At 47.7% G+C, this 18,090-nt stretch overlaps 1 protein-coding gene across 5 annotated transcripts in view; it reads left to right on the forward strand.

The window, feature by feature from the left end:
• The window catches only part of BIRC6 (baculoviral IAP repeat containing 6), a 3,097,233-nt gene that overhangs the window by 2,496,572 nt on the left and 582,571 nt on the right, over positions 1-18,090 (forward strand). For all 5 annotated transcript variants that reach the window (XR_011268132.1, XM_069607902.1, XM_069607904.1 and 2 more), the window contains one exon: positions 11,754-11,883. Coding sequence is in view for 4 of the 5 variants with exons in the window: in XM_069607902.1 (XP_069464003.1) it covers positions 11,754-11,883 (130 nt within the window). In the remaining variant the exon portion in view is untranslated. The remainder of the gene's footprint in view (positions 1-11,753; positions 11,884-18,090) is intronic.

Here is an 18,090-nt window from a genome sequence, read left to right on the forward strand (position 1 = left end):
CCAAGCTACACTCCTTATTATGCTGGTGGAACCTAATGTCTTATTAGGGAAAGCCGTAGAAGATGCGTTTAAGTCTGCCAAGGAGGAATATGACACCCTAATATCTCTAGGCCAGCTGACAAACCACCAGGCCGAGAGGCATAAGCAATTTCTGTCTGTTTCTTGCCCAAAACTCTGAGAGCCTCCGGTTATGGACAGGGCTCTTCCTGGGGTTACAACCAGGGCCAAGCCTCACAGGGATTTCAGAAGGGCCAGTGCCAATATCGTGGCCGGGGGAGGTCCTCCACATCTAGAGGTGGAGGTACACCTCCTGAACAATGACAGCCCGCTACAGGTCCCCTGCCATGCCTGTTCAGTACGAGCGCGCATTTCACACTTCACCCACGCAATGGAGGTAATCGCCACAGACAAGTGGGTGCTGTCAACCGGAGCAGGAGGTTGCGTGGATCTCATCCAAAAACCATTGAACCATCCCCCGCGTCAAAGGAAATAAACGTAGAAAGAACAACTTATTCTCCAGCATGGGGTCTGGCATGGATTCACATGCTCATGAATATTCCCCGTCGTCAGGCTCGGTACAGAAAAAAAATCAGTATCAGTTTCATTTCTGATCTGTCTTTCCTAGTAGTAACCAATCACTGATCTCTGTGTCATACTGCCCACAGTCAATGACTGCCCTTTCCCTAAGCCCCGCATCCGGCAGCCATCCTCAGATTTTTACCGCACGTTCAAGTGTTGGGAGTCCTTGTGCTATAGCTCTCAAGCTTTTGCTGCGTTTTTCACGCTTTTTCAAGGAGAATTTCTCATTTTTCGGTTTAATTGAGCCTCACGCTCCACCGTCAGTACATCCGATCAACGGGGGACCCGTTTCGGAAGTTTCTACGCCCCTCAAGGGTGAAGATTTTGTCAAACGCCGCTTTTGGAGGATTCCAGAAGTTTCTGAGGCCTACCCCGCACATGGCCCAGGAGAAAGGGAGCTCGACGCCCGGGAAGCTGTTCAGGGCCTGCCCTGGATGCCAGCTGCAGAACGTGTTCAAGGAAGACGAGCATTCCTTATGCCTCTGTCTTCACAAGGACAAAACGCACATGTCGGAGTGGACCATGAGGGACCACCATCTTCGTATCGCAAACTGGCTGGAGGGAAAGAGCCCGTCCAGTGAGAAGAAAAAGAAGAAATCCGAGCGGTCTTCTAAGTCCTGTGAGGGCGCCCTGGCGACGGGGGCCCAACAGAAAGCTAAGCACCGCGAGTCCACCGGCACCGGGAGCGCCGAACGGTCGGGCTCCTTGGCTGCCAGGCAGGGCGCATCCTCCCCGGCGCCATCGACCACGAGCTAATGCTCTGGCTCGGGTAAGAGGAAATCCGAGAACCCGGCCAAGCTTCTGGAGAGGCCCCGGTCGATCTCGAAGATTTCGGCTGAGGGGGAGTGAGGCAGTGAGCCCTCCCCCAAGGTGAAGGCCACAAGCACGCAGTCGGTGACTAAGGCCTTGATTCACCCAGCCAAGGCCTCTATCGAGGAGGTCGCGGCAACCCTGGCGCAGCCTGCAGAGGTTACACCTGTGGTAGCGGCCTCGGGGCCCAGAGTCTCCCTGCCACCTCGGAGGGAGGCATCTTTCAAGCCCATTGAAAGAACCCCCACAAAGCCCCTGGCGGAGAAAGAGGGGGAGGACCAGTGGCCGTCGTGGATTCAGACACAACCTCCGAGGAGGAACTTGTCGAAGTCCCTGAGAGCCACGAAGCGGGCATGGAGGAGGACCAGCCCGTCGAGAGGCATCCCGACGAGGGGGACGACGGAAGCGCCGACGGGACCCCAGACCAACCATCACAGCCAGTGCCGCAGGACAACTCGGCGGCCATTTTGATGGCAATTCAATCGACGGAGGAGCTTGAGGCAGGGCCGTCGGGAAGTCCACCACCCAAGAGGAGAAAAACACATCCTCCTGCACCCTTCCAGCCCTCGAGGCCTGCTCAACCCTCCTCCCCATCCACGGTCCGCGGGGATGACATGGACATGGACACGGCCACGACGGGTACGGACGACGGGTATGGACGACGAGGGCGGCGACAGCGGGGTGGACCTCCCGTCGCCCCCTCCCCGGGTTTCCCTGCCCGATGAGATTGGATCCTTCCATGCGATGATCTCCAGGGCATCCAAGCTTTTCCAGCTCTGTCCCAAAGAAAAGAAGGGGTTCCTCTATCAACGTCGAGAGACCAAGAGGAAGACTGTCCTTGCGGTACCTCTACTGGATGACATCTGGGACGAGGGGCTCTCCCTCCTCAAGAACCCGTCCACGACGCCGGCAAAAAGGGACCAATACAAAAAGAAGTACCGGGTCCCCGACGCGGCCCCTCTATGCTTTAGAGCACAGCCGACCCCGGATTCAGTCGTCCAGGAAGAAGGCGCGGGGGGCATCGGCATCGGCGTCACCGCCGGACGGCGAGGGAAAGAAGCTCGATGCGATGGGACGACGAGTTATCACGTCGGCGGCAACGACGATTAAGGCGGCCAACGCCCTGGCTATCGTTGCCCGTTTCGACAGGGAACTTTGGTATAAAATCGCTCCCTTGTTGGACTTCCTGCCGGACGACAAGAGGGCAGAAGCCCTGGAAATCCTGCAAGAAGGCGAGGTGGCGTCGGACCACGCCATAATGGTGGCGACGGACATCACTGACACCGGTTTCCGCCAGTTGAGCAACAGTGTTTGCCTCAGACCGCGCGAATGGCTTAAGGCGACGGATTTCCGCCACGACGTACAAGCCAAAGTGTTGGACATGCCCTTCGACGGGAACAACCTGTTTGGGAAGACAGTCGATGAGTCCCTGCAAGCCATCAAAACGGACACAGAGACAGCCCGGGCCCTGGGAGTTCTCCAGCAATGACGGCCGTCCTTTCGGAATACCGGAGGCAAGCAAGGGGCCTCCAAAGGTTCTGGCAGCGGCTTCTCTACCTACCATCAAGCGGCCCGTTCCTCGTCGCAGGAGGCCTATAGAGGACGGGGCAATTCTGGAGGTTCCCGCCGTCGTCGCCAGGGAGGTCAAGGCGGCCTCGAAATAGGACTGAACCGACCGTGGCGTCGGGCCCCCACCGAAGCACCCCGGTGGGAGGCCAGCTGGCGAAGTTCGTGAGCGTGTGGGAGTCAATCTTCACCGACCGTTGGGTGCTGGATACCCTGGCCCAGGGGCACGTCCTCGAGTTTCTAAAGAAGTGCCCTCACGTGCCACCGGTGGCCAGGAAGGAAAACCACGTACCCCAGCTGCTGCTGGAGGTAAGGGTGATGCTCAAGAAAGGTGCCATCGAGCTCGTCCCAAAGAGACTTCGGGGCTCCGGGGTCTACTCAAGATACTTTCTCGTAAAGAAGAAGACAGGAGGTTGGCATCCGATTCTGGACCTGCGGCGACTGAATGTCATGATCACTGCTTCCAAGGAGTCAGGAACAGCCCAACGTCCTTGGAAGCAGGCCCCTAACCGTTATCTTAGGCACCAGCTGGTCCCCACTGGGACCTTTTGGACCTTGTCCTGGCACCGGTGGCACCAGGCTCATCAAAGCCATCGGTCCCGGCACTGGAAGCGCCGGGCTCATAATATGTATGACGATGCTTGGGTGGACTTACCTGCAGCAGACCATGCTGCTTACTTACCAGCCACATAGGAATCCTCTGTAAACAGGAACTACTTTCTTACCTGGGTGGGGCAAGCTCCACTCCCTGGATACAACACGGGAACTCTTCTGGAACTCTTTTCTTACCTAGGCGGGGCCGTGGAGGAAGACGCCTCATCACTCCAAGGCTATTTAAACCACACCCGATTGAACAAACGTGCTTCGCATTATTCTGCATCTGCAGCAGAACGCTCACCGAGTCTGTTCCAGTCTTTCTTCCTTCCGATCCTGAACCTGCAAGAACAATACTTACCACTCCTGTATCCAGTATTCAGCAGCACCTGCAAAGACTAGAAACAACAGGTTAGCACGGCAACCTTTACAAGCAGCGCTTTCCTCACCTGATCCATCGGCAGCGAGCATTTCTTCACGCTGCACCTCCGCCTGTGAAGACAAAAGCATTGTTATTACTTAACGGCACTCCGCGAATTCCGGATTTCTTCAACGCTGCAACCCAGCATCTGAAAGACAAACGAAGAGACATTAGACAGGTATTTACTCACGTCCATCGCGCTCGCCACAATAGAACGCCTGCAAATACTCTGGCGTTTTCCAGCATCTCTTCAGCACGAACTCACAGCTGCAAGGGAAAAGAGACAGTTAGAGCGCTTGCATTTACTTACGCATTTCCAAGCGCTTCATTCCAAGGCTCTGGCTCCAACTTCGGCTCTCTTCACACCATCTCCTATCTCAAGAGCCCTGCAAGACAAATAGGAAAAAGCATTATACAGAGTCCTGTTCTATATTAACGTGCCCACGCACCTAAAGACTATAAGGACTAAAAAGGTGTCCAGAAACTCACCAATCGTGCAGTTAACGACGGTAGCGATCCTCTGATGTCAAGAGGCCTATGTTTCACCAGTGAAGGAACTGGCAACGGCACCCTGCACCAGACGCAGATGGAGAGTCCAGCATTCACCTATCTAAGGTGAGCACGTTGACCTGGGGGCTCTACGGAGAAGCTAGGAAGAGAGAGAGAGGGACATTCAACAACCCAGATCATTTACCCCCATATTCTTTCACCTGCAGAAAGCTCACTCTTCGAGTTCGACACACAGTGCGAAGAGGTTCGGCCCCAGAAGCAAATGGAGTCCTGCACATCACTTTTCGGGTCACAGACACCTTCCTGCCAAGACCAGCGCCTCCGTGGGAATCAGGTGAGCGTTACACTGAACAAGTACATCAAGGCTCAGAAGTTCCGGATGGTCACCCTCCAACACGTGCTCGGACAGCTGGAGGAGGACGATTTCCTGTCGTCGTTGGACTTGGAGGATGCCTACTTTCACATCCCCATTCTAAAAGGACACCGGAGGTTCCTCAGGTTCGTGGTCCAAGGACGGCACTACCAGTTCAAGGCCCTCCCGTTCTGATTAAAGTTGGCACCCAGAGTATTCACCAAGTGCCTAGCACCGGTGGCGGCGTGGCTACGCCTGCAGGGGATCCACGTCTATCCCTACCTGGACGACTGGCTCATCCGAGCAAGGACAAGGGAGCTTGCCGTTGAACACACAGCGAAAACCGTCCAGCTACTCACGGACCTGGGGTTCTCCAACTTCCCCAAATCCCACCTGGTCCCTTCGCAGGTCGCCCTGTTTCTGGGAGCCAAGCTCGACACAGTGGCATGGCTGGCCTCGCCGTCCTATGAAAGGATGAAAGCCATCCTGGGCAAGGTGCAACGCCTGCTAGCCACGGATGTAGCCAGGTTAAGATCTATCAAATCCCTTCTCGGGATGATGTCCTCCTGCATCCATCTGGTACGCCTGTGCAGACTTTGATTGCGTCCACTGCAAGAGTTCCTCGACGCACGCTGGATCCAGGCGACGGGCAGCTTTGAGGACAGGATACCGCTCAACGAGACCTTCTGACGAGCGATCCGGTGGTGGGGCACCCGCACTCATCTGACGGCGGGCGCAGACTTTCAGACCCCAGCTCACCAGGTAACGGTGACGACGGATGCCTCCCTGGAAGGGTGGGGAGCGCATACCAGAAATCTCCACGCGAGAGGCCTTTGGCTCCCAGAGGAAAAACAGCTTCATATCAACATTCTGGAGCTCTGCGCTGTGTTTTGGGCCCTCAAGTCCTTTCTTCCATTCCTCAAGGGCGAGGTGGTGAGGATCTTCACCGACAACACCACCACAATGTTCTACATCAGGAAGCAGGGTGGAACCAGATCCCCAGCCCTGTCCAAGGAATCCCAGGATCTGTGGCACTGGGCCGTCGACCAGGGGATGTTTCTGGTACCTTTTTATCTGGCAGGGATAAAGAACACCATCGCCGACTCACTCAGCAGGGAGCTGCGCTTGTGCCACGAGTGGGAGCTACGCCAGGATCAAGTGGATCAACTCTTCAGGCTGTCGGGCAGACCCCAGGTCGATCTCTTTGCGACGGTGACGAACTCGAAGTACCTGAGGTTCGCCAGCAGCTTCCCCCACCGAGTAGCATGGGTGATGCTTTCTCGTTCCCCTGGGACAACCTGTTCCTCTATGCTTTCCCGCCATTGCCACTGCTACTCCAGCTCGTCAACCAGCTCAAGAGGTCCTGGTGCAGGATGATCCTCGTTGCACCGGCGTGGCCGAGACAGATCTGGTTCCCGGACCTTCTGGACTTATCGGCGTCCTACACCAGTCAAACTGCCCGTGGACGAGGATCTTCTCTCCAGAGAAGGAGGCGCCATTCTTCATCACGACCCAAAGTCGCTTAACTTGCAGGCCTGGCTCCTGCAGCACTAGAGTTTGGAGGATACGATTTACCGGCTGACTGCAGAGAGGTTCTTGCAAAGGCCAGGGCGTCCTTAACTCTCAAGTGTTACGGACACAAATGGAAGAGGTTCTCTGTCTGGTGCCGGGCACAGAAGATTAACCCTCTACGGATTATGGCCCCTCAAGTACTGCCGTACCTACTGTCGCTGATCCAGGCTGGACTAGCTCACGCCTCCATCAAGATGCATCTGGCTGCCATCTGCAGATACACAAGGACACACGGACGGGTGTCCTTGTGGTCTCATCGCCTGGTGAAGGAATTTATGAAGGGACTATTCCGCTCGTTCCTGCCGGTGAAGGCCCCAGCCCTGGCGTGGGAGCTCAACGTGGTGCTGACTAGGCTCGTGGGGACCCCTTTCGAGCCTATGCATACGGCACCGTTGAAGTTCCTATCGTGGAAAACAGCTTTTCTTGTGGCCATCACCTCTGCACGGCACGTGGGAGAGATTCAGGCCCTATCTTGCAAGCCTCCATACCTGACTTTTCACGACACGAGGTTGGTGCTCAGGACGCATCCCTCCTTCATGCCCAAGGTGCCGTCGGACTTCCACCTCAACAAGCCCTTGATGTTACCAGTTTTTTTCCCCGTCGCCTTTGTCGCCGGCCGAGAGGACTTTGCAGTGGCTGGATGTAGCTAGAGCGCTGAAGTTCTACGTGGACTGCACAAAGAGTTTTCGATAGACGTCACAGCTTTTTGTGAACTTTGGACTTGTGAATCAAGGGAAGGCTCTCTCGAAGGCTTCCATTTCCAGATGGCTCTCCGGCTGTATCATGCACTGTCACCGGTTGGCAAACCGACCGCTGCCCGCCCGTCCGAGAGCCCATTCGACCAGAGCGATCGCTGCTACCACGGCGTTCTTGTCTGGTGTGCCCCTGCTGGACATCTACAGGGCTGCTACGTGGAGGTCAACGCACACATTCACGAAATTCTACTGCATCAATCGGGATTCCAGGGAGGAGTCCAGGGTCGGCCAAGCAGTGCTGCGCAACCTGTTCGCCTGAAGGGCCTGGTGAGGAGGTAAGAGTTGCTTAATGTTGAGTTTATGTATTGCTTTATGTTGAGCCTTTTGCCACCTCCCGTGGTTGTGCATGTGTGTACTGCTATGTAATATTATATCAGCATGGGTCTGGCATGGATTCACATGCAAACCCTCCCGACTACCCCTCTGCGGCTCTTCACTTGGTCATACTGCCACTTTACGTGCTACCAAATCTGAGGATGGCTGCCGGAGGCGGGGCTTAGGGAGAGGGCAGTCATTGGCTGTGGGCAGTATGACCCAGAGATCAGTGATTGGTTACTACTAGGAAAGACCGATCAGAAACGAAACTGATATTGATTTTTTTCTGTACCGAGGATTCCCAGTCTGACGGGGAATATTCATGAGCATGTGAATCCATGCCATACCCATGCTGGAGAACAACAGTTACAGGTAAGTAACTTGTTCCTTATTCTCGAGGAGGTCACAGTGCTGCTACTCAAGGACGCCATGGAGATTGTACCAGCAAACAAGGTAAACAGGGGTATTCATTCAACCTAAAGATCTATCTATGCGCCCAGCCAGTGTTAGACTTACGCCCTGCAAACACTTATGTAAAGCCACAAAAATTCTGCATGACAACGCTACAAGAGGTAATCCCCCTGCTAAAGCAGGGAGTTTACATGGCAACACTGGATATGAACGATGCCTATTTTCATATTTCAGTGTTTCCAGTGCACAGAAGACTTCCGTTTCAAGATAGCAAACCAGCACTACCAATTCAAGGTGCTGCCCTTCGGAATAGCACCTGCTCCAAAGGTATTCATCAAGGTAGTGGCGTGGTAGCAGCGCAGTTGCGCAGGGAGGCAATCCCAGTGTACCCCTACCTGGACAACTGGCTGATGACCGGGGAATCACCCTATCTTTGCAAATCAGAACCATAAACCTTCTCTTCCAATTGGGCTTCTCAATAAAGGAGAAAAAGTCAAGCCTTGTGCCAAACACAACAAAACAGTTCCTAGGAGCGGTCTTAAACATGCAAGCAGGCTTAGTCTTTCCATCAATGGAAAGAGTTCAAAACCTGCTACTGCAAATATCTCTGTATCAAGCCGGCCGCCAGATAAGGGTACGCAAAGCAATGCTGTTACTAGGCATGATGCTGTTGTGCTCATATCTGGTCCTACACACACAGCTGCGCATGCGACCCATGTAGGAGTGGTGGGCGAAACAGTGGTCTCAGGCAAGCGGTCAGTGGGACGATCTAGTGGTCATTTCGCAAACACTAGTACAAAACCTACTCTGGTGGACAAAGGAAAACCTGCTACTACCCGGCAGCGCAAGGAATCATTACAACAGACTCATCACTCTCAGTGTGGGGAGCACATTACCTTCACCACACACAGCACATGGTCTGTGGACCCATCACAGTACAGAACCACATCAACCTGCTAGAATTCCTAGCGGTATTCAAAGTGCTTCTCGCATTCGAAGCACAGCTGATGAACCAGTCTTTTAAAATCCTAACGGACAGCACCACTGCAATGTTCTATATCAACAAGCGGGGGTGGGGGGGCAGGGCACACGCTCTCCAAATCTGTCCAAACTGGCACAGAAAGTATGGAGATGGGCACTCAAACAGGGGATGTTCCTATCCTCCCAACATGTTCCAGGGGTACTCAACACTCAAGCAGACTCTTTGAGCAGAAATCCCCTACCAGAGGAACCCAAGTGGCAACTTGACTCGAGCGTCGTAGACCACATCTCACAGAGGGGTTACTCCACGCTAGACTTGTTCGCTACCGGAGAAAACCAGCAATGCCCAGACTTCGCATCTAGGTTCCTCCAATGAAGGGGGATGCCCTAAGGATGAGGTGGTCAGGGAAATTTGCTTCTGCTTCCCCCGCCGTCAACACCCCCCACTCCCATGCCCCCACCTCCCAAACTCCTTTAATGAGCAGGGTAGTGAACAAGATTCACAGAGATCAGATGACTCTCATCCTAGTTGCTCCTATGTGGACAAGACAGCCATGGTATCCACATCTGCGCAAACTGGTGATGTGCGATCCCATCAAACTCTCGTGCCAAGCCAATTTATTGACCCAACACAGGGGAATGACAGTGCATCCTCAACCTCACTGAACTTGGCAGCGTGGCTCCTGAGAGCATAGAGTTTGCACATCTTAATCTACAACGGTGTGTGGATATCCTCAAGGAGGCACGTAAACCAAACACCAGGCACTGTTATTTTGACAAGTGGAGGAGATTTTTTTTAATCTGATGCCAGTATAACCAAATAAACCTCATAGAAGTACTCCCTCTCACATTCTAGATGGTATGCTCCACTAGTTAGACTCGGGTTAGTATTTAACTCCATAAAGGGTCACCCGGTGTCTTTATCAGCGTACACCACCTCTCAAAGTAAGGTATTGTGGTGGAAAATTCCAGTCTTTAAAGCATTCATGGAGAGAGTTTAGACTCCACCCTCCAATTTCTAACCCACCACCAGGCTGGGGTCTCAATGTAGTACTTGCAAAACTCATGGGGCCACCATTCAAGCCTATGCATAAGTCCAGTCTTAAACACCCAACATACAAGACTGCCTTCTTAGTGGCTATTACTTTGATAAGAAGAGTTCGTGAATTTCAAGTATTGTCAGTGCAGGACCCTTTCTTTGTCATCCACAAAGACCAATTAGTTTTACGTACACATCCTAGGTTCTCCCCCAAGTTAATTTCCAAATTCCACGTGAACCAATCCATTGATCTGCTGACTTTCTTCCAGAATCCAACAAGCTCAGCTGAGCTAAAACTCCAATCACTAGATGTAAGGAAGGCGGTCCTTTACTATGTAAACAAGACCAGATCGCTTAGGAGAACAGACCAACTGTTTGTCTCCGTAGCACCAGGCAGAGAAGGAGACCACAATTCCAAAAATACCATCTCCAGATGGATAGTCAAATGGATACAACTGTGCTACTCATTATCAAACAAAACACTGGCTTTCACACCAAGAGCTCACTCCACGAGGAGCACAGGAGCTACTCTGACATTTATCGCAAATGTCCTCTTAGACATTTGCAAAGCAGCTACATGGAGCTCAGTACACACTTTCACTCAGCACTACTGCATTGACACTCATTCCAAGGCAGATACAAAGGTGGGACAAGCAGTGGGAATATTCATGAGCATGTGAATCTATGCAAGACCCATGCTGGAGAACAGGAGTTACAGGTAAGTAACTTGTTCTTTATGCAAATTAATTGTGGAAAGTCATGTTGAAGGCGACCCAAATGGGCTTTATGATCTTTTAGTTGTTGATTAAAAGTAAGTTGAGAGAGATCAGATCTTGGGCATCTCAACAAGAAATGGCTTCTAAATAATGACACGAGTTTTGGTAGAGATTCAAGAAGTGTATTTCCTGTTATCCTTGACTTGAAGATTAACTATGCCGCCTCACTCAAGCGTTTTTATTAACCTGCAAAAGTGACTTGGCATCTTGTCTTGGCTGGGTTGAAATACTTCAACTTGAGTCAATGCAGGTGACTTAATTCACTTAAGGACAAGAAATGCTAATGTGTGAAAGAAGCTCAAAGGGCATCCAAGCAATATTCTGTTGGTCAGCAATCCTGTCAAAGAATGGATCTGCACCACATGACACGCCCCACAAAATGATGCCCAGTCTCTAAGTCAGTGAGGGACCACCTAGTTACGATGATTGCAGTGTCTTCAGAATACCAAAGACCACGGTTTGGTAAACATTTACATGAACAGTCCTATCACCAAGCCTTACATGCTCAGCATTGGCTAACATGAAAGTCGGGGTGTAGTTCAAGGTACTTGTAGAATGTCACATTTTAAAAGTATGCAGTCAAGTCACCTTTGTGTTTTTTCCATTTTAGATTTCTAGTCTTGGCAATGAATGCCTAATACACATTAGTAATATTTGCTTTAGAAACGTGATAAAACATTGGTTTGTTTCTTCTCTAATCCTTTTTTATAAGGTCAGATTAGTTTAATTGCTTTGCTGTCAAGTTTAATTTTTTTATATGCAACAAGAAGCTGCTTTCGAAGGTCACATAATTGTATTGCTAAATGAGTTTCAAGGCTAGTGTTGGTAATGAGGGCATTGTTTTTTGTATTCCCTGCACCCACAGAGTAATCAGTACTTTAACATAAAAGCAACATTTTTCTTGGGACTTTTTTTGGCAAACCTAGGTGGCAAAAGACAATCGCCAAAAAACAAATAAAATGTGTTACTAGACAGTCTTATTGTAACTCTACTTTGCTCATAGTTTTGATATTGCAGGATTTGTTCTCTATGTCCATATGTATGCTACAGATGTCCTTGTTTTGCTTTTTAGTTGTACAAAGGTAGAATTAATGCTACAAGCCATGTGATTCAGCATCCAATGTACGGAGCAGGACACAAATTCCGCACTATTCACCTGCCTATCTCAACAACGTTGGCTGAAGTACTTGACCGTGTCTCAGGCAAGTTTATGATTACATTGCATATTTTGATGGTTAACAAGTAGAAGAAGCCCTTTTCCAGATGTTGCAAACATATTTTACTTTTTGTATATCACTTGAAAACATGGAGTCACCCCCACTTCCAATCTTGATGCTTGTACAAGTATTCGAAGTATTGGAAGCACCCTTTGGAATTGAGCATATGTCCTCCATCTTAAAAAGGTTAACTCTTTTTGCTAATTTGGTAGTCTGGACATTTTCAATTGAATACATCTCTGACACATAAGGGAAGGAAATCCTTTCCTCTTTTTTTTTTTATTCCACATGGTTTGGTGTGCTCGCTAAGGCATCTGCTTTGATTGTATTTGGAAGTGTGTGTTTACATCCTGAGTATCATAACCTAAATGATTGTTCTTGTGGTGATTGTTCTTGTGGCCTGCTCCTCAAGTCACCCTCCGAGTCCACTGACCACACCAAGATATGCTGTGTGTTCAAGCAGTTTCGTGAACATTGAGAAGGAAGAACCACAGTCCCACTGCCAGGCTGTTGGGAAATGAAATACGGGGCCTGCACACTTGGTCGTGGCATTTCTCAGCATTTGGGTGAAATGTCGGTTTTCCTGCATTTCTTTGCAGCATTTTGTCACAGTGGTTGGTTCAGCTTGGTTTTTGATTGATTTTTAATTCTAGTCGGTAGTGAGCGATGGGAGTGGGAAGCTGTATTTGTGAGGGAGGTGGCCTTTTTCCCCATGAAAAAGCCACAGAAAAAGTGGCAAAATGACCCAGGCAATGACATTCCCACAAATATGGAAAAAAACAAACAAGCTTATATTTGAAATAGAGACTCAGTATTCCCATTTGCTTTCACCTCTTCTCCTGCCTTCCTGTAAAAATCTTCAAACAGGACCCCGAAGCCGAAATAGTTCACCACCCCTCATAGTATGTGACACCAGTCTGTGCTTTATCAGATTTATCCTTTCTTCTCTCTGCAAACTCAACATTGAGAAAAGGAAAATTGGAAGCCCCTTGTGCATTTTCCTGGTATGGAGGAAAGGAGTCCTCATAGAGCTCTGTACACATTGTTTGAAAAAATGTAGGATTATTGATTGAAGGTCACTGCATGGAGGTGGTTCATATTTATTAACGGCTCCACACATCCGCGGTTGAAAGTGATCTTGCCAGGCTGCTTTACAGTGGAAGGTTGATTCATCTCGACAGCCTTCAGCTCACTCAACCGATTGTTGTTCAGTTTAGTCATGCTGGTGGACAGCAGGCAAGTGTTTTGTTGAACCGCATCCTTCATATTTTCGTACAACCTAACCATAGATTGGAAGACCAGATGGAGACCAGTAATTGACTAAGGTCCTAATGTATCAAGAGGTGGCATGTTAAGTGATTTTAAAAGAGCCTTTTCCATGGAAGTGAGTTTGAAGGGAACGTTGCAGATAGAAGTTGTACGACAATATAAAGAATGAGGTTCAACAAAACACTTCACTCCTTTCCACCGTTATGAATAAAATGAACAATCATTTGAGTATTAAAAGACTGACTATAATACGGAAAAAAGGATAATCGTATGCTGAACCAGGACACCTCTTGCATGTTTGTATCGGGGGGAATCTTTGGTTGACACGCCTTGGGCCTTAATTGAGAAGAATAGGAGTCCTCGAATGCATCCAGAATGTTAAGCTTGACTCTCGACCTATTTAAATCTGTGATTGAAGAAACCAGTGAAATTGAAGCAAACTCATGCCCAGTAGGAACAGACAATGTCAACTTCCAGCAAAGGCAAGATCCTCAACAGGCCAAGAAAAAAACAAAAAATCAAATGACATTTCCAATAAGGGGGAAATGTTTGCCTTGAACACCCAGGCATCTAAAACAATTGAGGCCCAAATGGTAAAAAAAAATAAAATAAATAATAAGAAAACTAAAGAGAAGCGCTTGAAATCTGCTCCCCAAAATATGATCAGAATTCCTTTTTACATTTGCATATGCACAGGTGGAGGGCCTTAACTTAACAATCCATGACAATTCTGAAGTCTTGAAGGAATCTGGTAAGACTGTTGTCGACCTCTTTGTAATTGAACAACGAAGCTCAAAGTCTGATTTCCCCAAACAAGAAGAATATATGCAATCTGATGAGTAACTCTGATCAGAATGAACTCGGGGAGTCTACGGAGTTGAAGCTCAACAAAGCCCACAAAGCTCCAATTGACAGAAAGATGAGCTTTGAGTTTATCTTAAAGAAAATGTTGCCTTGAACATATCTCAACTCCTTGATAATTAATTCCCTACGTTTGATTTTCTCTCCAGGTCTTGAATGGATTGATTTTCTTGAAAATTCTGTAGACAATATCATCTATCACTTTCATTAAAACATGGTGGCTTGACTTGTATGGGAACAAATGGACCGCTTTAGATCAATGTGGATATATCTGCACAATACCCAGGTGAAGGGAACTCCCAATCGAACAAAAGCATTCTCAGCCATTCAATCTGCCAAGGTCTACTTTTGATCATTTTACAATCAAACGAGACTTTGGCTGGAATGGCACCAGATCTATTCTTGGAGTCACTCAAAAAGATCACTGTGCACTTGAAAAAGACAGCTGGTATTATTTACCACAAGTTATCCAGTGCACAAAGGATCAGGGATAGAAGAGAGTATCTTTAATGATAAAATCCGTAAACATTATTTATTGAAATCCCTGTTGCTTCAACAATGTATTCAGTCTTAAAGATTCAACATTACGTACGAACGATTATGACCTAATAACCCTACTGGAGACTGCCAAATATACAACTCATAATGCAGAGGTGTAAAGTGTTTTTGAAAGATGTTACCAAGGGTAGTATAGGCCAGGCTAGTGGCTGTCTGTTATTGGTGATCAATCTGAATTTGGGGTTGAAAGGAGTAATTGTTCAAACATACTGCGATGGTCTATAAGCAGTGAAATTAATATCTTATGAAACACCTTCATTGGAAGACATTTTTATTGCAAATGTGTACGATAACTATTCAAAAATGACAATGGATGACATGCTTTAGAATTTGTGGGTAATATTTACTGACTGGCTTATCGAAGGACATTGCGCTAACCACCTGGTAGCAGGAGGCTTAAACTGCACATGTAACTTTTCCATGAACTTCTCACACTCCGCTTTTCAACTAAATATGAACCACCACAAGATTGACAGCATTACGAGAGGTCAAAGTTGGATGGGGTTTGTGGAAGATTGGGGACTGGAGCTTGCTCCTTTCTGTTGTAATAACACCAATGAGTTTACCCGTATTGTGGAAAAGCAGTAATTCCTTTTTCAAAGGGTTGCCTTTCTCCTGCAGATTCCTCATCTGATAGATATCCTCATCTAGCTCTGCCGCTTTGGAAAACTTCAACAGGTGGCGTAGTGGACCTCGAATCAATCGCCGATCCGTCTTGCTCGATAGTCTGCTCTGGACGTGACGTCAAGTGGTGTGTGTATATACCACGTCACTACGCCCCACAGCTCAGTTCCTTTTTTCCACTCACTCAGCACGTTGCTTTAGGAACACAGTGATCGAGTCTTCGACTCTACTTCGCCAAATTTCATCAGAATTAGATTTTTGTCCTCGACCGCAAGATGTCTGTCGCCCGGGTTTCGGGTTTCCAGCAGTATTCCGATTGCCACTCCAAAATGTCAGTTACTGACCCGCATGAGATATGCATCTAGTGCGTCGAGACTGGTGGTGACACAGAGGGGTGTGTGTTGTGCACTGAAATGCACCCAAATCAGCTCGCTTTAGGCCGATCGCCTTCAAAATCTCCAGTGCGGTCAATCGTCCAGTCATCGGAGGCTGAGACAGAGGTGTCTACACCCGAAAAAGATGGAGGAACATCAGAGCCCCATTCTAGGAGCCACTCTTCCTCATCACGAAGGAAAAAGAGGCACCACCATCAAGATTCTGATTCATCGACGGAAGGAGGTAACTACTTTTGACAGCACTGATGGTGGGAAAGAGATACAGCTAGATAGGGATGGCTGGATCCCTGGAGCAGAGCACAATGCATGGACGGAATGGATCCTTGTTACATATTAGACGGCAGGGTGTATGGGTCCAGAGACTGCCCATTGAAACACCACAAAGTTTGGGAGAAGTGGCTGGACTTGGAATGAGTCTTTGAAAAGATCCGGAGGTCCAAAAGAAGTCCACAGAACATGGAGACAACGCACTAACGCAGTGCACAACTGGCTTTGCTGGAGGGCCGGAAGTAATTTGCAAGCCTTCTGTGGTGCGCCAGACTGCCTAAGAGGGTCCATCAGCTTTCTCCGCCAGAAAAATTTGCAAATGAAGCAAGAGGAAAGGTGCATTTTTAAATGTATTTATTGACTTTATTGTTCTATTTCTTAATTTTCAGAGAAAATGCTGTTATATTTCGGAGGAACATAATGAAAAGATTCATCGGTGTTAGAGGAAAGTACTGGAGGCCCATGGTTAACAAAACATGGATGCTGACAAAATAACTACTAAGTTGTAATGTTCTCCTATCTGTGATTATGCTTTATATTGGGCAGCTTTTTAAAGAAAAAAGAATGACTTTGTTTTCTTATCCAATACCATGTACTACGTCAACTGTAATGTTTATCATAACTACAAACCCCAAAATTAGTAATCTGAAGGAAAAACATTTTCCCTATGTAGAGTTTGAGATGCAGTGTCTTTGAAATGCCAAGTATTGTGTGCTTTAGGCGTTAAAACCACTGCAGTTTAAGAAATGGTCAATTTGTGTAAGTCCATCTAGCAAACGCCGTCCAAAATTCAAGGCTGAATTTCTTTTTCGTGGTTTAATTTAAGCAATGCCTACCTTGATGAAACACTTTTTTAGGTGATTGTCTTATTTGTATAAAAATAAACAAGAATGAAAAAGTCGACATTTGTTATTTGACTCTTGCTTCATTTTCTCTCTAACGTTTAGAGAGGCAATTGCCAGAAAAGGGCTACACTTTATTATTGATCTCGACTGGTCTAGAAGGCCATAAATCATGATGTGAAGGGCTGTATTTGATCCGCGGGCCGTATGTTGTGCACCCTTTCTCTAAAGGATGGGATAAGTGGTAGGCTTGGCAAGGAGGGAAGAGGGTACTGGGGAATGGCAAAGGAGGGCGAAGGGTGATTGGGTTGTTAAAGCACAAGATGCTTGGTATTGTGTATACTTTTGTGTAGACATTTTTAAAACAAACCTATATTAAAAATCAAAAAGCAGTTCTCAAAGATTCTAACAGTTGACCTCACGTACGCAGGCATTCCATTTATTTAATGTACAAACAATAAATGAAAGCTTCGATAAGGTGTCAACTAAAGATAACTTTTGGACACAAGATCATCCATTACATTGTTGTAATTATATCTTTGGCCAAATTAAAGAAGAGCAAAACTCTCAAAAATGTGTCCATGGACATTGAGAAATAAAAGTTGGCTAAGAAAAGAAATCTTACAAGATCATCACAGTGTTCTAAAAAGAAAACACATGATGTTAATACATGATAGTCAACAAATCTTAAGCTCACTGAATAATATAAAAATGTCTCATATTTCTGGGAGGTCCTAAAAAATGTTTAAAAAAAAAATACAGCACAATGGCCAAATTCTATGTCGGCTAACTATATTGAAGAATCTGAATGGGTCTTGCACTATCAATTAATATAGGCCTGCCCGAATCTGACATTAAATACTGTGTAAGAAGGACAGATTTAGTGAAAAGGGATGATTTCTTTTCAAGGGAAGATATACTAGATTCTATTAAAAAGTCCAACAGTCTGGAGCACCCAGGCCAGATTGATTCATGAGCTCCCATTACTGTTACATTGATTCATTGGCTCCCATTACTGTTACATACATCAAAGAGCTGTGGTCACACTCACTTGAAATACTTTTAAAGGACAACACAATTTTGGGTGTCATGCCATCTTCTTGGCATTTTTCATTTAGTGTTCCCATCTTTAAAAAGGGGGATGATGTGACTGCCATTTTGGACGCAATTAGAAGGATCTTTGCATCCTTGCTTCTAAAAGATTTGGTAGTTTGGACGGAGCAGGAATATTTTATCCAAATTCCAGGTGAGATTTCGTAGAAAAATGGGAGCAAAACTGAATGGGCTAATTCTGACACTTCTCCAGGCAAGTGATCAGGTAAAACATGGCAAACGAATATACATTGCTTCAATTGATCTGTCGAGTGCATTCGACA

The sequence above is a fragment of the Ambystoma mexicanum genome, chromosome 4q (genome assembly GCF_040938575.1).
Source record: "Ambystoma mexicanum isolate Mex_15411 chromosome 4q, UKY_AmexF1_1, whole genome shotgun sequence".
Taxonomy (NCBI): Eukaryota; Metazoa; Chordata; class Amphibia; order Caudata; family Ambystomatidae; genus Ambystoma; species Ambystoma mexicanum.